Here is a 22,721-nt window from a genome sequence, read left to right as displayed (position 1 = left end):
CTCTTACAAATGTGCCAATTGTAGTAAGTGTAGGAATGTTCTCAGAAGGGAGATGATTCAGTGTTCAAATTCTACCTCTAATACCAGCTAAATGATATTTTGTTACATTATAGTTCTTAACTATAAAATGAGAATAATAACACTACTTCCCTCATGGAGTTTTGTGCATTAATGAGACAATGCATTTGAAAGCATTAATATAGTGCTGGCTTATAGGTGTTAATAATTGGTGGCTTTTTTGATATTTCTAGTCACATACTTAGACTTTAAATATTCCCCTTGAAATTTGACTAGACAAAAGTAATTCAGCATTAAGTTAATTCTAATACCTAGTCCATATGCTTAAACTATCTAGACCATAAGTCATATTTAACTGGCTAAATTTAACATATGCAGAACCATCAAATTCCAGCCAGGTCTAAAATGACTGTGCTTGGGGCAGCTGGGTGGCTCAGTCCTTAAGCATTTGCTTTTGGCTCAGGGCCTGGCATTATGCTCCATGCTCTGCGGTAAGCCTGCTTCTCCCTCTCTCCCACCCCCTTCTTGTGTTCCCTCTTTCACTCTGTCCTTCTCTGTCAAATAAATAAATAAAATCTTAAAAACAAAATAAAATAATAAAATAAAATGACTGCTGATTGCATTAAAAACTGTGCATGTGGTCTCAGAAAATGATGCAGGCCAACCGGTCTCCATATGGTCTCAGAAAATATCCTTATAACCACCCAGTTTCCTTTTTTTTTTTTTTTTTTTAGAAGGCATATGCTTTTCTCTGGACATTGGGAGGGAAACAAACCATAAGTGACTCTTAATCTCACAAAACAAACTGAGGGTTGCTGGGGGGAGGGGGTTTGGGAAAAGGGGGTGGGGTTATGGACATTGGGGAGGGTATGTGCTTTGGTGAGTGCTGTGAAGTGTGTAAACCTGGTGATTCACAGACCTATACCCCTGGGGATAAAAATATATGTTTATAAAATATAAAAAATTAAAAAAAAAAAAGAAAGAAAGAAAAAATATATATATATAGTGGTCCCAGTTCCAGGCAGACATTGCTGGTTGCTCTTTCTGCATGGTAGAATGTTGTGTTTGCTTTGTGTTTTTACTCTTTATAATATTTAAGTTAAAATTATTGTGATTCAAATTTCAGAAGAGTTTTCTCCTGCTTAGTTGAGTACTTGAACAATGACATGTATTTTGTGTCTTAACACTGCCATATCTCTTGAAGATTTCTGGGGAAAAGAGATAAAAATAAAACTATTTATATAATTAATAACAAATATAGAGGTTCTAATCTTAAAATTTTCAATCAGTTTCCATTTGACTTTGAAATAAGACATTGACACTCTATAAATATTCAGCTGATATAGCAAAATAAATAAAATGGTAGCATTTGCTTTCAAGTTAGAAAATATACATGCACAGCAAGAGATTTAAGTACACCTGACCTGTGTTATTCTTTTCAAAATACTTCTTTATGTTAAAAAAAAAAGGCATTCTAGATGATTATTAGTTTCAGAGCCATTTAAAGCACTTGAAAATAAGTGTATTACTTGAGAATGGCACATTAAAGAGGACTGTCAGGACTTGGTGAGGTTTTATTAATGACTCAGGTGATATAATAAAACATCCTACCTAGTGAAAGCTCATATCTGTTTGGTAAGAATGGTATTTTAAATTGAAAATTAGATATTTCTCAGGTGATTTTGCCCTTTTGAAAGAAATAGTGAGTAGAAAAAAACCTACCTTTCTTTCAATATTAAATTAAATGTCACAAAGTCACTAGTACCTTCAGTTTCTTTTAAGAAAATCCAAGTAATTGGAATTCCAAGAACTCTGCGAACATTTTTATAAAAATAAATAAATGATTGAATTTATGTATGAGATACCAAATTTAAGAGAAATATGACCATTGCAAAAATGTAGTTGGATAAGCATATATTAAAACGAATAGCTAAGATTTTTGCCTTAAATGGAATCAATACTTGGTTTCATCTCCTATATAGTCTATAATAATGGTAATGCTCTTTTTTTTTTAAAGATTTTATTTATTTATTTGACAGACAGAGACCACAAGTAGGCAGAGAGGTGGGCAGAGAGAGAGAGAGAAAGGAGCAGGCTCCCACTGAGCAGAGAGCCTGATGTGAGGCTCGATCCCAGGACCCTGGGATCAGGACCTGAGCCGAAGTCAGAGACTTTAACCCACTAAGCCACCCAGGTGCCCTATAATGATGGTAATACTTTAAGAGAGGTGAAGTAGGCAGGATTCTAACATGGCTATGAATATTCCCACCCTCCTGGTATATGCATCCTGGACAATTCCCTCCTGTAAAGTATGGTCAGCACAGTAATCATGATAGGATAACACTCTTTGATTTTGTTCCTAATCAGCTGACTTTGAATTAATCAACGAGTTAATAAAAAAAAAGGGATTATTCTGAATGGGCCTGACTTAACCAAGTGATTCCTAAAAGATATAAGAAGCGTTAGTGGAGGGGCACATGGGTGGCTCAGTGGGTTAAAGCCTCTCTCTTCGGCTCAGGTCATGATCCCAGAGTTCTGGAATTGAGCCCCACATCAGGCTTTCTGTTCAGCAGGGAGACTTTTTCCCCCTCTCTCTCTGCCTGCCTCACTGCTTACTTGTGATCTCTGTCAAATAAGTAAATAAAAAAGCTTTAAAAAAATAAAAATAAAATAAAATACAGAGATGAGTAAATAAATAAATAAAACATGGACACTCTAGGGAGCTATTCTTGACTGAGATTGCTGACTCGAAGAAGGATTAATATAGGACAAATTTCATTTCTTTAAATACTTTATAATCTGCTGGACAGATAAAATTAAGAACAAAACAAACAACTGAAGCTGGCATGTAATCAAAATTGCATAGACATGTATATATTGAATGACAGAACATCAACAGTACGTCATCAGAAGTGTATTATTATGGCCATAATGCACCCACACTAAAACATCCGAATGAATTACATATATTTTAGAAATATTTCATTAAAATGACCAAAACAATGAGTTGTTTCGTTAACTTCAGTTTACCAGACAACTCAATTAGTTAAACATTTTGGTTAATTATGGGTTTGTAACAATATATTTATTTCTTCCACGTGCATTGGTGAGATTAATATCTTACAACCAGTCAGTTCATTTCCATTCAAAGCCACTTATTAGGTAGCTATTCCATATAAGATTGTGTCAGAATAAATAAGGAATGCTCCCCATCCAAATGACATCTATAATTAGAGACACATAAGGAAATGAATTTAATACAATGTGGTAAAACTCCTATAAAAAGAGGATAGAGAAAGTGCATTTGACTCAAGCTAAGAGGTCAAGTAAAAATCCTGGAGAGGAGGCCATCTGACAAATGATGCAGAAAATAATGTGGGAAGGAAAGGACATTCTAGTGGGAGCAAAATGGATTAACAAATAGGAACTATGATGGAATCTTTGGGAAAATATATGTAGTTTAGGCTTAATTAGATTCCAATATAAGGTAGAAGGTGGCAAAGATAAGATGGAAAGGAAGGTGAAGACCAGATAATGAATGGCTTTATATGTCACATAAGGAGGGAAAACTTTATGCTGCAGTCAATAGGAATAATGGGAAACACAAAAAAGGAGAATAGAGAGAAGAGTAGCAACTAATATTCCTTAACTAGGTTCTTATTGACACTTGATATTAATAAGTGTGAAAGCAGGGTACATGTTCAATTTTATATTAGAAGTAGTTTTGGTAACCTATAGCCCTCATAATAAGAATGAGAATCAATAGGCACTATATTAGAAGAGAAGAACTTCTGAAAATTTAGGCTGTGTTACTGAAATGCATTATTTATGACCACAAAAATGAAGTTAATAGTGAACATAAAAACTATACATAATTATTAAATTATGAGTTATTTAGAGCTTGCAAATCTAGAAGATTTACGTTATGAAGTTTCATATAATATATAAAGCATCCATAAGAATAGCTCCTTTTTATAGCTGTGAATGTTCAAGTAAGTGTATGTTGTGAACTGACCTAGATTATCCAAAGAACAAGAATGACAAATCCAGGTTGAAGGCCAGAGCAGCTTCAAACTTAATCCACTACTCTGTATAGTGAAACATGGGACTTTTGAAGAACCTTGCTAATTCCATAGGAGCTTATGTTATGCTAGCTTCTGTAATTGATCCTACATAAAAGACAAAAATACTGATGGCTCAGTACTCCACATATCTGTGGGTGTTGTATCCTCCTGGATAATTACATGAGCAAAGAAAAAAGGACATAGCGTCCTCCTCACTCTTTCCTTTAAACATTAAACAAACAAACAAACTAAAAAACGCACAAAGGAATTCCAGTCTTTTGATAAATAAAATAAAGATATAACTAAAGAACAGTGTTTTTCAAGTTCACTTTTATAACTTAATCATATAACTGGCATTATGCATTCAGATAAACATATTAAATTAAATTACTGCATTTAAAAAAATGCAAACTGGTTGCATTTGAGTAATTAAATATATTCAGCTCCTGAAAAAAAAAAAACACCCAACTACATAATACAAGATCTGGAATTTATTCTGTATGTCTTTGCTGTTCTTTGCACTCAATTCTTTCTGACATCTAATGGGAATCTATATACTCCTAAAGTATAAGAAGAACACTGTGTTTGGAAATAAAATGTTGATAGCTTCTTCTATCTCTCTTTTTTTACAAAGAGTGTGTGTAAAATGCAATCATATTTAAGGAGATAAAGACATTCATAAGTATAGATAGAAATAGGAAAATTTTGATATGTATGAAAAGAGACTAGTAGTATGGAATCATAGATGAAATTCATATGACTAAAAATAGCTTATAGATTTTTAGAAAACAGATGTAAATGGTCCTGAGATTCAGTAGAATTAGGAATATCAAATATATTATATTTAATATTATATTTAATATTTAATATTTAAATACCAAAATATTAAAATTAATGATACATAAATTCAAATCAATTTTATAGAAGTTTGAGAGTCATTATTACAACAATCACTTTTAGGCAAAAAAGGAAACCAAAGGCAAGAGTAAGAGTTTCATTTGCCTGGATCTGAATTTTACAATGCAGAGAACCCAATGATCCACTTGGACAATTTATTGAATTATTTATTTATTTTTGAACAATTTGTTAAAAATATTTATTTATTTATTTATCAGATAGAGAGAGAGAGAGTGCATGAATGAGAGGGGCAGAGGGAAATGGAGAGAGGAACTCAAGCAGATTCTTCTCTGAGCATGAAGTTCACACAGGGCTTGAGCCCACGATCTTGAAATCAGGAATTGAGCAGAAACCAAGAGTTGGCTGCTCTTCTGACTGCACCACCGAGATGCACCTCTACTTGAACAATTTAATTTCCAAAAATATTAGTCATTAATAATTAATTATCAGGACTCCATTACTAAATAAACAATGCTTACCAATGTCAATATGCAATGTATTAATTTTTTCCAGTGCTTGTTTATTGATCATTTACACTAGCTATTCTGACAAAGCAAATTCAAATGACCAGAGATTCATATTTAGTACTGAACCATCAGTTGTTTTGTAAAGTTAAACGCATAAAACTATTAATTTTGTAATCACAGTTACATAAAGTATCTTTTTCAAATTTATTTTTGTAATATGTCTTCAGGTGCTACAAACTACAATAGTTTTACATGTGTTTAGGTACTCCAGCCTCTGAAATAACGTCAGGATCAGATAGCTTTATATTTAGCAAAATTTTTATAAATTTATGTTGAATTTTTCAGTGAAATTTAAAAATTTAAAGTATAGGTACCAATGTATTTTCAAATAAGACTATTTTTTCCCCCAAGTATTATCAATTAAGACTTGTTTTATTGTTGTTGTTGTTGTTGTTTTGGGTTTTTTTTTTGTTGTTGTTGTTTTTAGATTAATGAGTTGCTTTGTTGTGGTGGTCTACAGTTTCTTCTTTAAGATAAGATCATCTAAAAGGATTTGTACTAACCCCAGGTACATTCAAAATCCAAAGAAATAAAATAAAAAAAGAAAGAACAAAAACCCAGATTCACATTCACTTTGTCTCAAGCACAGCCATTAACATGTCAAGAATTTTCTTGCCTTGAGACCTTAATATATATATGGTTATGCCTGATTAACATTGCATTCTAATGACACATGTCTTAATTTAACCACTTTTTCCAAAACAAGGACCAATGTAAATATCTCATGTGTTACACCTTACACTGTTACTTTACAGCAATTACTATTCTTTTGTAATTATGTAATTTGTTATTTAAAATCTTTCCACTCATTATCTGTAAAATCCATGAAGGTAGTAATCTTCTGAGACATTGATTGTCTCAGGATAAATGAATTTAGCATATAGCAATCTACTAAATACTTATTTCTCACATGAATAAATAAAAGAAAGGGGGACATTTTCCCACATAGAATCAAAGTAAGCTTATTTCTCATAAAGGTTAAAAAAAAACCAGAATTTATATTCAAACCTCCTGCCTCACTAAAGATTCACAATTTGTAAATCACATATAGCAGGGTTTACTTGGGTAAAACCCATGCTGTGAGAAGTAGGGATGTGATGATGGTGGAAGATAAAGTCAGAGATGATTTTTCAAAGTCTGTAAAGGAGAGAGTCAGGGTTAACAGATTTTGAGATTTTGAGCCACAAAACATGGTTTCCATCAAAAGGAAAAAAAAAAAAGGCACAACATTAGGAATACACTCAGGGATATTTTGCATAAGTTTCAATTTAGATTTTTTGGAGAAGGGTGTGTCAGGTTTATAGGGAATCCTGTTAGAAAATTCTATTTTTTAACTTATATTCAGTTAGCCAACATATAGCCCACTATTAGTTTTGATAAAATGTTCAATGATTCAAAAGCTGTATATAATACCCAGTGCTCATCATATCAGGCGCCATCCTTAAAGCCCATCACCCAGTTACCCCATCCCCCACCCCCATCCTTTTTCCACAAGCCTCAGTTTGCATTCCACTTTAATGTGAAACTATAATTCATGGAATGAAAGAGTGAAAGAGGGAGGGAAGGAAGAAAGGAGAAAGAGCTGATTTGCAAGACACTGGTCAAAACCACAATAGTAGCATATATTCCTGTTGTGTTAGAATCATTCTCCCTGGTTACAAGAACAGAAAGCTGCCCAGTGACGGTTTTCCTTGGCAAAATCCTTGAGAGGTTGAATGGCTGGACATTTTCAGAATAACAGATGGCAATTCTGGTTTATAAAAGTTACATAAAATTGAAAATCCTAGTGGGGGTGGCAAGATCCCTGTGACTTGTACCTGAGCCTAGGTCATAAAAACACATAAAGTTAGAAGTTGAAAAACAAAATTGAGCAGTTGAGATATGGATCAAGACACTCTACTGAATAAGTGCCTTGTGTAAATACCAAAATTATAAAAATGGAGAAAATGAATAAAATAAAAGCAGTGAGCATAAAGGCTTTAATAAAACTCTAGTTTGATTTGGCATGTCATAAATGTCAAAAGGGGCATCAGCCAAAGACATTTTATTGCTAAGGCCCTACAGCTCAAATAAATTCTGTTAACTACTGGCCTTTGAGCAAGAGTAAAGAAAAGAATAGTAAATACAATCCCAGTTATCCCAGGGTCATAGATTATAACAAAATAACACAAAAGCTTTCCTTACCCATTATTTTGCAAGTAGAAATGTGGGAACAGAAAAGATCTTTGTTATTTCTCTGTGCTCTGAAGAAAGACACCATCTCAATATGTTACAGTTTTTTGTTTTTGTAGTTCAGTACCTGTGGGGTGCAGAGAATATAGAATTTGGAATGGCTAAAATCGGCATTCCTCTTTCCATACATTAAGAACTTATTGCTATTTGCTAAGTTTCCCAAGTTAATAAGTTAACATAAGTTAATGCCAGTTAGTGCCCTTTTACTTCCAGATTTGGCAGTAAAAAGATAGAGGAATAAAGATTTCTGAGAAGTTTCCATGTAACTATGATAGAGTTTTTAATCTCTACTTTCTGTTATAATGCCTGTGAGGGAAAAAGAGTAACAAAATGGAGGGTGGGTATGTCCCAAGAACTAGATCACCTACTTTAGAATTCTGTGGAAGACCTTACCAAGATAACGCCATGTGTGCTTCTAGCAAATGAGTATTTGACATGAAGCGTAAAGGCAAACCGGATGAACCAAAGTCACCTTCTGCTTCACTGTGTGTGAATCTATTCTTTTTAGACAATCTAATAGAATATGTAAGTTACTATTTAGCTTATAGCTGTATTCAGCTAAATGATTAAAGAAATATCTTTTTCTTCCTGTTTTTTGAATTACTTTCTCCAAAAGGCATTATGTCCATTTTAGCTGATAAATAATTACCTTATTATTACTAAGAATGATAATATTATTTTAGACAAGAGCACTTAGTTTTAATACTACCATGATTAAAATAATAGAAAAGGCCCATAGTTTTCTGAACATGGTATTTTGTTGTTTTTCTTTTTCTTTTTTAATTTAATTTAATTTTTTTCAGTGTTCCAAAATTCATTGTTTATGCACCACACCCAGTGTTCCATGCAAAATGGGCCCTCCTTAAAACCCACCACCAGGCTCACTGTTGCTTTTCAAATATGCAATATTTATGTATTATAAATTTATACTCAGAACACATAACAAATCTTTATTTCTCCAAAATTACATTTTTTAAGTGTTGTCTGTATTCATCAAATAAATTATCTATCAATGTTAATGCATCTTCCTCCCTAATGTTACAGTGGATGAACTTTCATCTCCCATATATTAGGTGATAGGCTTTGTTTCACTGGAAATGTCTGAACCACATATACGAATGTCTATAACTATCATGTTTCAAATTCCACCATAGAATGTTAAATGTTCACTGCTTAGTTTGAAATATGCTATGTAACATCTAGAACTTATTTTTGGAAAATAAATGACTAAAACTGATAATTTAAAATAATACAAGGAGACTGATTTTTGACAAAGAAATGTCTATTATCCTCTCCAATCTATATAATAATACTCCAATATTTTGGGCAGCAACAGAGTGCCCAGTTGGCAGTACTGATTTTCTTAGTTTCCCTTGAAACTTATCTAGAAAGAACAGAAGCTTTACTAGCCCAAGATCTATTAAAAAAAAAAAAAAAGTTAAGCTAATTGAATTCTTTTCATACTACAATAGTTAATTTCATTTGTTCAAGGGAAAGTTGATTGATTTTTTGAAATTATGTAAGAAAAACTAAAACTTAGCTTAGATTAGAATAGCATTACATTTTTGCATATTTTCTTACTATTTACTATAAAAATAAAAGGATTTATCTAATTTTAATGTCCTATTTAAAATGAAAAATTTCCAATATGTCAGAAATGAAGTAATCTATTAGATGAGAAATCAGAAAGCATGCCAAATATAAATAAATTAATTTTTTAAAAGTATTTAAAATTATTTTACATACAACCAAATAAAGTAAAAATGTACCTTTTTTTTTTTTTAAGATTTTATTTATTTGACCAGAAGAGACACAGCAAGATCAGAAGCACAAGCTGGGGGAATGGGATAGGGAGAAGCAGGCTTCCTGCCGAATAGGGTGCCTGATGTAGAGCTCAAACCCAGGACCCTGGGATCAGGATCTGAGCTGAAGGAAGATGCCTAATGACTGAGTCTAATGACCCGGTTGCCCCTCTTTTAAGTTCCTTATGGCCAAAGCCAAAATTTCTTGATAATACCTGAAAATATCAACTTAAATATTTTATCTTTTTTGCAGAAATTCTATAAAGAAGTTACAAAAAAATAATCCGTTTCTTAAGTATTTTTGTCCATTTCTATAAGAGTACTGCATTGTTTTCTTTGCAGTGACTTTATATTATATTTTAATTTGTGGTAAATCTTATAACCTTTGACTAGTCTATCTGTTTTAACACTTTTAATGGCTATTCTGCAACTTTTGATTTATTTCTTGCATGCATGAATAATTTAGGATATTTTATCCAATTATGTTTATTGGTATTTAACTGCAGTTAAACTAAATTTACATATTTTTAAAATTTGTATGCTATCTATTCTACCCATTCAAGAAAAGATTTCTACTTTCCATTTGTTTAGATTACTTTATATTCTATAGTAAGATTATGTTTTATCATTTAGTTGTGGTGATCTTTATGTTAAACTTGTTACTAATAATTTAATAGATTGTGTTGACACTATTAACAGAACTCTTTGTCCTACTGTCATGTGTAGAAGATTTTAAGTAAATCTTACTTATTTCTTAATCTTATGTAATACACAACTTGCTAGAATTTCTTAATTCATAGAGTCAAAAGAATGAGATTCTATTTATGATCTATTTCTAGTTTTGAAATACTTTATTGCTATTGATATTCTTATTACTTTGCTTTCATCAGAACCTCCCAAAAATATTTAGTCTAGCATCTGTGAATCCTCAAAATTAATCAACCATACTCTCTTTTCTGATGGCATCACACTGGAAAGAAACATCTGGTAAAAAACTAAAAACTAATCAAGACAAGGATAATAGAGATGGAGAAATTTTAAAGTCCAAATAAAAGAAAATAAAAGAAAAGAAGGGGAAAAGGAAGAAAGAAAGAAGTAGGGAAGGAAATGTAATCAAGAAACCTCAGAAAGCAAATTGCCACATCTTTGAAAACAACAAAAGAGGAAGCTATGAAAAGAAGAATGACGAGGAATAGAAGCAGGAAGAAGAAGGCCTCAGAGAAGGAGGCAGCTATCCAGAATTTGTGACACCTTCATAATTTTGGAAAAACTATTTTCAAGTAAAAAAAATGAAGAGCAGAAATATATTGATGTTAAATAACATACAAAATATTGCCAAAAGAGAATAAAGAGAAGAGCATCCCAATAATGAAAACACATCAGAAAGACAAATACACATAACATATTAAAACCATCATCTACTATTTCACCACAATTAATGATTCTTAATTAACTGATAAAAGAGAGGGAAAAATAGCACAAATACAAGTGAGACATACTTAAATATTCACACAGTCACATATATTAAATAAGAATTACATATATTTTTACAAAGCAGAAATGAAGTGTAATAAGGAACAATATAAGAATGAATAAGTATGTCAGATAATCCTTAAGGCATGAGTGGAGGTGGATGGCGTGGCATTTATTAAAGCATAACCACCAACATAAAAGTCCTGACAATAGCGTCTGGTCTACTAGACTTTCTTACAGATTTAATTTCTTCTGTATTTTAAGAACTTTATAATGACTGAAGGAATGTGTTTTCAAAATATTATTTGGTAAAGCAACAGATTGTGATGGAAAAATCTGTTTTCTGTAGGTTTTATTTGTTGCATACTTTGACTTAAAAATAAAGTTTTATATTCAAACCAAAAAAAAAAAAAAAGCTAATGAAAGAGCAACAGTTTTTTTTAAAAGAGCAACAGTTTAAAATAAAAAAGAAAACATAAGAAATGAGTAGTCCAAAGAAACTCATATTGCAAAAAGTCAAAGAATACTTGATATGCAGATAAAAAGAGTCCCTGAAAAAAATTTAAAAGAGAACAAATCAAATATAATACCTAAACTCTTACTGAAATTAGAAAAATATGTGAACCTATATTTTGCAATGATTCACCATGTACCTAAATTACCAATATTAAGATGTAGTCAGGTAAAATTAGTAGACATTACTGAAAAACAACAAACAAACAAACAAAAAAAAACAGATACAAAAGAACAAGTGACTTACAAAATAAATATGAGATTATCATCAGACTTAAAATACAATATATTTTATGCTAAAATTAAATGAAGCACATATTCAAGATAATTATAGAATAATACATATAACAACTTAGTAAGAACTATTCTTATGAATAATATCTGAGAATTCTACAAGTACATCAATCTAAACACTAAAGAAATATGGACACAAAGAAACTGAAAGAAATTTAAAGAAGGTTTAAAATGATAACATATTATAGGAATGGCTGTTTGGTCTATTAATATAGCTAGAGTAAAACTACTTAAATATGGAGAGAGATTAGGAGAACATATGTGAAAAATACTTTTAACTATTTTCAGTACATTTATTGAGGCAATAATATATTACTAGTTTTCCGAGACAAATATGTGTCTATTGTTGTTAAAGCAAATGAGTAATTACAAGACACTATTCTGCCATTTTTTGTGTACTGGAGAACCAAGATTTTCAATATAGAAGGAAGAATAGATTATAAATTTATAGTAAGTTATAGATTTATAATTATAATTTTTCTAGTTGTATAAATTATGGAATTATAGAAGTGGTTAGTAAAACCCTTTAGTTCTGTATTTTAATTGGTGGTAAATTATATTCACATATTTTATATATGAATTAATATAATATAAATTTATAAATATAAGTATTTATATACAAATAGAAATATTTAGGTGTTTTTTTCATCTGTCCACTATGCAGTTCTATAAACAAGATCTATCCAACAGAAATAAATAATTCTACCATCTACACCGTGAATTTAAAAATTATTTCACATCACAATAAACCAGGAATTCTTGGAAAAATATTGACCTCAAGTTGGAGGTAGAAAATGTATAAGATGAATCTGAAACTGATGTCATAATAGATGGCAAAGACACTACAGTGGAAGCTAGGGTCGTATCCAAAGACTTCCTTTTTAAGAGCCTCCCACTGACTGAACACCCACAGTAAGAATAATGGTTACACTCAACTAAGATCAATCTAATAGACTTAAGTCATTTGCTTCACACTGATATTTAAAATCATGTATAATTAAATTTAAGGGACAATTATTATCTTAAAAGCTGGAGAATAAAGACAGTCAACCAAGATTTAGTCTGTATTTCTAATATCTGTAATCATAGGGTATAGGAAGAATTGTAGCTATTTATAAGACAATTCCAAATAATTCAGTTACAACATCAGTATTTTGCAATCCCTAATAAATTAATAAATTCAGGACTTGAGCTTCATCAATTTGCTAACCACAAAAATGAGGACAATCAGAAATATGTTCCTGAGAAAGACAGCGTTTCCCACAAGTTTTGACAAAGAGACTGGACATAAACCTGACAAATTATTTGGATGTAGCTATTGATTTACAGGATGCACAGAGGACAGAGAAGCAAGTTTGAGTGCCTTTGCACTCAGCAATATCTGACCTAGGGAGAAAACATTCCAAGTCAAATGGGTTGTGCAACAAATTTTAAGAAAACTAATGAAATGAGGAGGAAAATACATAAAATAAAGTGGCTTAAAGACAAGTCATTTTTAAAAATAGCATGTACCTGCATGAACATTTGGATAATAAGATAATCTTTTATTTTTTTTTTAATTTTTTTCAAAGATTTTATCTATTTATCTGACAGAGAGATCACAAGCAGGCAGAGAGAGAGGTGGAAGCAAGCTCCCTGCTGAGCAGAGACCCTAATGCAGGGCTGGATCCCAGGACCCCCAGATCATGACCCAAGCCAGAGGCAGAGGCCCAAACCACTAAGCCACCCAGACGCCCCAGGATAATCTTTTAAATAAAAGAAAGTAATATGTAATAATACAGAATAAAAATCACTAATAGGGTTGAGAGAGTTCATTGTGGGGTGGCCAGCAAGGTCTTATTTCTTATTTGTTAGTAATTACAAGGATATCCACCTTAAAAAAAATCATATGAAAGATACTTAAAATAATTTGTCATTAGGAAATTTTAAATTAAAACAACAGTGAGATAACACCACACATTCACTAGAGTGTGGCTAAAATTCAAAAACCTAACAATGCCATATGTTTAAGATGTTTATGTTGCAAAGCAATAGGAACCTCCATACAATGCAAGTGGGAAAGAAAAATGATACAGCAATTTTGGAAGATTGTTTGATAATTTCTTATAAAGTTAAATATTGTGTTAAGATATCATCCTGCCATTGCAGTCTTAGATATTTACCCAATTGAGTTAAAACAGAAATCTATGTAGGAACCTGCACACAAATTGTTTAGAGTAGTTTTATTTATAATCAACAAAAATTGGAACCAACTACATTGTCCTTCCTGAATGGATAAACAGACTGCAGTACATTCATACAATGGAATATTATTCAGCAATAAAATAAAATGAGCTATCAAGTCACAAACTGACTGAGGAAGCTTACATTTATATTATCAAGGGCAAGAAGGCAGTCTAAAAAATTATATGATGTACTAGAAAAGGCAAAACTATAAAGACAGTAAAAAGATCAGTGCAATGGTTGCCGTGGATTTAGGGGGAAGGAAGGTGACCAGATGAAGTATGGAAATATTAGGGACATATTCTGTATGATACTGAAATGGTGGATACATAAAATTATGCACTTGTCAAGGATACAGAACATTATACCATAAAAATTGAACTTTTATGTACACATAACAATAAGTCTTTCCAGTGCTCAGGGGATCCCGAGAAAAAATGTTAACTATACCACATGAATCTAGCTGTATTATGAATGTATGAAACACCCCACTCAATGTGCTTGAAGGTAATACAATAGATAATATTGGAGATGCAAACTCTAACAAAAAAAAGACAATGAGAGTTTTCTTCTTTAATTTCTAAATAATTGATGATATGTCCTTTGTATTTCTGTTATGGTCTTCTGTTTTTATTTTATTGTGGTCTATGAACATACTCTGTAAAATTTCTATTAAAAAAACATGTTTCAGTGTGCAGTTAATGGAAACAAAGTTTATCATAATGGAGGTAGGGGGATGGGTTAAATAGGTGATGGGGATTAAAGAATGCTCTTGTAATGAACACTGGATGTTACATGAAAGTGCTGAATCACTATATTGTAAAGCTGAAACTAATATTATACTGTGTGTTAACTGACTGCAATTTAAATATGAACTTAAAAAAATAGAAAATAAACATAAAGGAACTAATCAATAATAATACAATAATAGTACGGGTCTTTAACAGCCAATTTACATCAATGGACGGATCATCTAAACAGAAAATCAACAAGGAAACATGGTTTTAAATGACACAGTGAAGCAAATGGGTTTAACAGATATATTCAGAACATTCCATCCTAAAAGAACAGAATGCACGTTCTTTTCAAGTGACTATGGAACATTCTCCAGAATAGATCACATATTAGGCCACTAAACAGGCCTCAACAAATTTCAAAAGATTGAAGTCATACCATGTATCTTTTCTGACCACAATGGAATTAAAACTAGATGTCACCATAAGGGGAAAAAAAAAAAAAAATCAGGAAAGACCACAAATACATGAAGGTTAAATAACATGCTACAAAGCAAAGACCAAGTTAAATAGGAAATTAAAGAAACAAAAAGTACATGGAAACAAATGAAAATGAAAACACAACAGTCCAAAACTTTTGGGATGGAACAAAAATGGTTCTAAGAGGGAAGTTTATAGCAATACAGGCCTACCCCAAGAAGCAAGAAAAAACTCAAATAAACAACCTCACCTTATACCTAAAGCAGCAAGAGAAAGACCAATAAACAAAACTCAAAACCAGCAGAAGGAAGGAAATCATAAACATTAGAGTAGAAATAAATGATATAGAAACTAAAATAATAGAATGGATCAATGAAGTCATAAGTTGGTTCTTTGAAAATAAAATCAGTACAAGTGATAAACCTCTAGCCAGACACAGCAAGAAAAAAGGAGAAAGGATTCAAATAAATAAAACCACAAATAAGAGAAGAGAAATAACAACAAATACCACAGAAATGCAAACAATTATAAGAGAATATTATGAAAAGCAATATGTCAACCTATTGAACAACCTAGAAGAAATGGATAAATTCCTAGAAACTAATAGAAATTTTGAAAAGACTGATTACGAGCAAAGAAACTCAATCAGTAATCAAAGACCTCCCAACAAACAGAGGTCCAAGACCAGATGGCTTCACAGGAAAGTTCTATCAAATACTTAAAAGAAGAATTAATACCTATTTTTCTCCAACTATTCCAAAGAATGGTAAAGGAAAGAAAACCCCCCAATTCATTCTAGGAAGCTAGTATCACCTTGATACCAAAACCAAAGAAAAACACCACACACAAAAAAGAGTACAGCCCAGTATCTCTGATGAACATACATGCAAAAATCCTCAACAAAATACTAACAAACCAAATCCATAAATACATTTAAGAAATCATTCACCATGATCAAGTGGGACTTATTGCTGGGTGACAAGGGTAGTTTAATATTCACAAATCAATCAATATGATACGTCACGTCAATAAGAGAAAGGATAAAAACCATATGACCATTTATTTCAAAAGACAAAGAAAAAGCATTTGACAAAGCATAACAACCATTCATGATAAAAACCCTCAACAAATGAGGTTTAGAGGGAACATACCTTAATATAATAAAGCCCATGAAAAATCCACATCTAATATAATTTTCAGTGGGGGGGGGGGGAACTGAGACCCTTTTCTCTAATTCCCTACAAGGATGTCTAAACAATAACACCAGTTTTTTTTTTTTAATTTTTTATTTTTTATAAACATATATTTTTATCCCCAGGGGTGGAAATCCTAGCCATAGCAATCAAACAACAACAACAAAATAATGGGCTCCAAATCCATAAGAAAGAAGTAAAAATTTCATTATTTGCAGGTGCCACTATATCATATAGAGAAAACCTGAAAGTGTCCAGCAAAAACTGCTAGAATTTGTAAACAAATTCAGTAAGTCACAGGATACAAAATGAATCTACAGAAATCTGGTGCATTTCTATACACCAATAGCAAAGCAACAAAAATAGAAATTAAGGAAATAATCCCATTTATAATTGTACCAAAAGCACTAAGATACTTAGCAATAAACTTATACAAAGAGGTAAGAGATATGTACTCTGAAAACTAAAATACTGATGAAAGAAATTGAAGATAATACAAAGAAATGGACATTCCATGCTCATGGAATTAGAAGAACAAATATTGTTAAAATGTTACACTACCCAAAACAATTTATACATCTAATGCAATCCCTATTAAAATACCATATGTCCATATGGTTCATAGAGCTAGAACAAACAATTCTAAAATTAGTATGGAACCACAAATAGCCAAAGCAATTCTGAAAAAGAAAAACAAAGCTGGAGGCATCACAAATCTGCATTTCAAGCTATATTAAGAAGCTGTAGTCATCAAGACTGTATGGTACTGGCACAAAAACAGAGATATAGAACAATGAAACAGACTAGAAAACCCAGAAATGGACCTGCAACTGTATGGTCAACTAATCTTCAACAAAGCAGGAAAGAATACACAATGGAAAAAGATATCTCTTCAACAAATAGCGCTGGAAAAACTGGACAGCAACATGCAAAAGAATGAAACTGGACTACTTTTTTATACCATATACAAAAATAAATTCAAAATGGATTAAAGATCTAAATGTAAGACCTAAAACCATAAAATCTCTAGAAGACAGAATAAGAAATCATGTCTCTGACATCAATCATAGAAATTTCATTTTCCAGATAGGTCCCTTGAGGCAAGGTAAACCAAAGCAAAATTAAACTGTTGAGTCTTCCTTAAAATAAAAAGCTTCTGCACAGGGAGAAGCTAATCAAGAAAGCTAATGCCAACCCATGGAATACTTGCAAGTGACATGTCTGAAAAAGAGTTAGTATCTAAAAGCTACAAAGAACTTACAAAACTAGGTGCACCTGGGTGGCTCAGTCATTAAGTGGCTGCCTTCAGCTCAGGTCATGATCCCAGGGTCGTAAAATAGAGGCCCACATCAGGTTCCCTGCTCAGTGGGAAATTTACATCTCCCTCTCCCACTCCCTCTGCTTCTGTTTCCTCTCTCTCTGTGTCTTTCTCTGCCAAATAAATAAAATCTTAAAAAAAAAAAACCCAAAACTTATAAAACTCAACACCCAAAAAACTAATAATATAATTAAAAATGGGCAAAAAACATGACAGACATTTCTCCAAAGAAGACATCTAGATGGCCAACAGACATATCAACAGATGCTTATCATCTGTTGATAATGTAGTCAAAACTACAATATCACCTCACACCTGTCAGAAGGGCTAAAATTAGCAGCACAAGAAACAGGGCAGTGGTGAGGATCTGGAGAAAGGGGAACCATTTTTGCACTATTTGTGAGAATGTGAACTGGTGCAGCCACTCTGGAAAGCAGCAAGAAGGTGCCTCAAAAATCTAAAAATAGATCATCCTACAATCCAGCAATCACACTAATGGGTATTTACCCAAAAAATAGAAAAACACTAATTCAAAGAGATACATGAACCCCTGTATCTGTAGCAGCATTATTTACAATAGCCAAGAGATGGAAACAGGCCAAGTGTCCATAGATTGATGAATGGATAAAGAAGTTCTGAGATATGTAGATAGATATAGATGATAGAGATAGATAGGTATGGATATAGATATAAATATAGACAGATAATGGAATATTATTCAGGCATAAAAATAATGAAATATTTGCCATTTGCAACAACATGGATGGGGATTAGAGGGTATCATACTAAGTGAAATAAGTCAGTCAGAGAAAGATAAATACCATATGATTTCACTCATATATAGAATTTAAGGGGAAAAAAAAGGATCAAGGGGGAAATAAAACGAGAGAGAGAAACCAATAAACAGATTCTCTTTTTTTTTAAGATTTTTTTTAATTTATTTATTTGACAGACAAAGATCACAAGTAGGTAGAGAGGCAGGCAGAGAGGAGAAGCAGGCTCCCTGCTGAGCAGAGAGCTGGATGTGAGGCTCAATCCCAGGAACCTGGGATCATGACTTGAGCTTTAACCCACTGAGCCACCCAGGTGCCCCAAGAAACAGATTCTTAATAACAGAGAACAAAATTATGGTTACCAGATGGGAGGTAGGTGGGGGGACTGGGTGAAAATGATGATGTGAATTAGAGTGCGTTTGTCATGATGAGCACTCGATGATTAAAACTAAAAACTTTAAAGGCTTCAGTGTGTTTCATAGTTTGGAATGTGTTTTTTCTTGGTGAATATTATATATGAGATTGAGAAGATGGTATATTCTGCTATTATTGGATTAAATGTTTTATAAATGCCAATTAGATCTAATTGTTTAATATTGCTGAGAAGAGAAAAATAAGATAAAATTGATTCTTATGATAGTACAGGTTAAAAATTCTGATACTGTTATGCAAGTAAACAGGAATTGAGTATTAACTAAATGGATAGTGTATAAATGGGAGCCAGGTGTTTTATTGTTGGCAAGGAAATTTCTAGCTCTGCAAAAGGAGACCAAATGATCGAGGTGATAATAGATTCGAATTATAGACATCAGTAAAAACTAATGTTTAACGTGGATACAAATGTGTATATAGAGAAATAATTATAGATATGAGTATATACACATGTAAGTATAATTACATATATTTCTTTGCTTTTTCAGTTGAGAGTGCCTAAAATAAATGACAATGTCGTAGCAATAGGCACATTTAGCACTCTGATATGGTTTCAGTTTTCCAATAAGACACTCAAGATTCCTTGGGAAATAGCTGATACTATGACTGGCAAGAACTATACAAGATGAGCCTGAGGTATCTTGTAATGTCAGAAAGAGAGGAAATTCTCAAAAACAAACAAACAAAAAGCAAAGCAAAACTGTTTTTGTCAAAACTTTGTATGTCAATGGAACACAGGAGACAACTAAAAGACCTCCCAGTGATAAAAATAGAACTTTTAAAATAATCCTATAAATAAAATGTTGGGCTATATCCCAAAGAATAAAATAAAAGTCATGAATCAACATTTACATGAATAAATAAAAAATAAATAGAGGAAAAGACACAAATCTCTTGCACAGACAAACTCCATGTATGTTATGTAGACATTCTACTCTGTAAGAGGAGGAACATAACTCCCACTTCTTAAGCCTGGGCTATGTATACTGATTCTCCTCCAAAAAGTTTGGAAAGGAGGAATAAAACTACTATACAGTGGAAAAACCTGACAAACACTAACTCAATCATATGATCAAAGCCAACTTCATCAGTGACAAGTTAGTTTGAATGTATGTACACTTGATATGATGTAATGAGAAGAACACTTTTTTTCCTTGTATTTTTCCTCCTAAAAACCCATTACTCCAAACTAATAGTGCAAAAAGTATCAGCCAAATTCCGATAGAGGGGTATCCTATATATACCTACCAAATATTAATCAAAACTTTTAATGTCATCAACAAGGAAAGTCGGAGCAACTGCCACAGGCCAGCAGAGCCTCAGGACACATGACAACTGAATATGATAATATGGATGGGACCATGCACAAAAAGGACGTTAGATAAAAACTAAGGGATTCTGAATAGACTATTTTTTAAATAATATATCAACTTCGGTTCATTATTTATCACATATATGCCACACTAAAATGTTAATGATAGTAGAAACTATACTAGGGGAGGTGGGAGGTGTATCGACACCCTTTAGTATCAGCTCAGTTTCTCTGTAAATCTAAACCTGTACTAAAAATAAACTTTATACATGTTTCAAAAAGAAAAAACCACATAACTGGCAAAACCACATAACTGACTATAATATTAAAAATTGATTTAGATGTACCTAAAGAAACTAAACTGATGAGTGTTCCAGTTCAGTTACTATCATTAAAAAGGAAATTACTTGCAATTTTCAGAAGATTACTATGGGGTTTGCTGTTAACAATTCCAAATGGAACTTTCTTTTTTATCACTTCTTATAAATAAAGTCAAGAAAACTTACTATTATTGCAACCATGATTTACTTTCTGGTAATAGGTACCTCCTAGTAGACCCAATGAAAATTTCCTACATAACCAATAATTTAACATATCCGTAAGGAAGCACTCCCAAGCATTATGTAAAGAGTTTTCAACAACTGGCATAAAAAGGAAATGAACACTTCCAATCTTTTATCACCTCCTTCACTCTATAATTTTAGGCTCCAGGAATGTATTTAATATTCTCCAATATATTTTGTGGTCTGGAGACAGAATGAAGGGAAATAATACCTATTTTCTTTCCACCCAACTAACTTACAATAAAAAAAAAAAAAGAAGACATTGTAGGGGCACCTGGGTGGCTCAGTTGGTTAAGCACCTGACTTCAGCTCTGGTCATGATCTCAGGGCTCTGGGATGGAGGCCCACATCAGACTCCCTACCTAGGGGGAGCTGGCTTCTCCCTTTCCCTCTATGGCTCCCCTGGCTTGTATTCACTCTCTCTCTGTCAAATAAATAAATAAAATCTTAAAAAAAAAAAAAAGGCATTTAAAATACACAGAGACCTCCACAATAAATTGAAGATCAGTTGCATTGAATTTAACCTAAAAATTTCATCTTATATAACAACATTATTAAAAATTTGTATGTAAACTTTTATTTGAAACCTTTTTCCTTGACATTTCTGGAAAATAATGATCTCATTTAAGTAGCTGATAGACTTCTTTATGTTATATAAACCCATCATTTTTTTACATCTTAATTTGTATACCAGCAATCTCGGAATAAACATGTTACTTCAATTTTTTATTCTCTCCTCCAGACTTCTTTATAAAGTTGCTTCTTTAAGTTTATGTTACCTCAAATCATTTTCAGAAATAAATAGATAAATTAGAAATAAATATACAAACAAAATGCATAAACAAACAATTATCAAACAGCAGGATTACTAGAAAATCCTGTATTCTATTCACTTCTGGTGCTAGCATAACGCTTTAGATCAATTATCTGTGATTAAGAAAGGGTCAAAATACTTAGTAAAGAAACATATCTCTGATTCTCTTGAAATTTCCTGTTGCCACTGATAACCATGCAGTGAGAAATTTCAGTATTAAAAGAACCTAAAACTTGATCAAATAGTTTACAAAGGTCTCCTAGAAGCAAACTTCTAGGCTATTGCCCACAATATTGATATGATTCCTCTTTTTTTTTCCCCTTTTCTTCTGTCTTTCTCTCTTTTCCTTTTTTTTTTCTTTTTCACCTCAAGGTTACATTTATTCATGCCAAAGGAAAACACAAAGGAAACAACACATCAAGTATACAGCAATACTTCATGATGGGAACAAGCTCTAATGGAGCTTGCTGAGATTTGCATACAGACTGACATTCCATCTGATGTTTACTCTGAGTAAGGCTGATTAATGATGACCGTGATCAGGTGCAGAATTAAAAACTTTCAAGTCTTTACTTCTTTTATCAGCACTCTTGATTTTATAAACGATAAAGCCCATAACCCCATTCCTACTTTAATCTGCTGTTATGCTTGGGCATAGTAGGACTTCATGGGGACCCAAATATATTTAACAAGGCTCTGAAGCATCTCGGCACAGGACCCCCAGCTCAAGCCTCCCTGACACTCAAAGGCCAATGACTCCGAAAGGTCACCAAGTGATATGATTCCTCTTTAGGATGTAACATTGCAGTTCATGACTTACCTTCACTGTCTTATCCAGTATCTAAGAAAACGTCCACATATCTTTCTGAAACTTCACAACAGACAAATACAGTGATTGATTAGTCTATCTTGTTTTTTTATTTACATACCTTAATTGACTCTCTTATTAGTCAACTTTATCTGATTGTTCAATGTTTACTAGCATTTGTGGAAATGTTTCTGGGATTTTCCTGAAAAATAACATAATAATAATAAAAAGCCTACCTATCCCTTCATAAT

At 32.3% G+C, this 22,721-nt stretch overlaps 1 protein-coding gene across 1 annotated transcript; it reads right to left on the bottom strand.

Annotated features, from left to right (window-relative positions):
- Nucleotides 1–22,185: 22,185 nt before the first annotated feature.
- Nucleotides 22,186–22,367, bottom strand: LOC132015385 (ATP synthase subunit ATP5MJ, mitochondrial-like). Its single transcript, XM_059395926.1, is given in 2 exon segments — nucleotides 22,186–22,280; nucleotides 22,283–22,367. Coding segments are annotated over 2 exon segments (180 nt in total).
- Nucleotides 22,368–22,721: the final 354 nt, after the last annotated feature.

This window comes from Mustela nigripes, chromosome 1, assembly GCF_022355385.1.
Source record: "Mustela nigripes isolate SB6536 chromosome 1, MUSNIG.SB6536, whole genome shotgun sequence".
Taxonomy (NCBI): domain Eukaryota; kingdom Metazoa; phylum Chordata; class Mammalia; order Carnivora; family Mustelidae; genus Mustela; species Mustela nigripes.
Note: the sequence above shows the minus strand (reverse complement) of the source record. Positions and strands in the feature narration are given on the sequence as shown.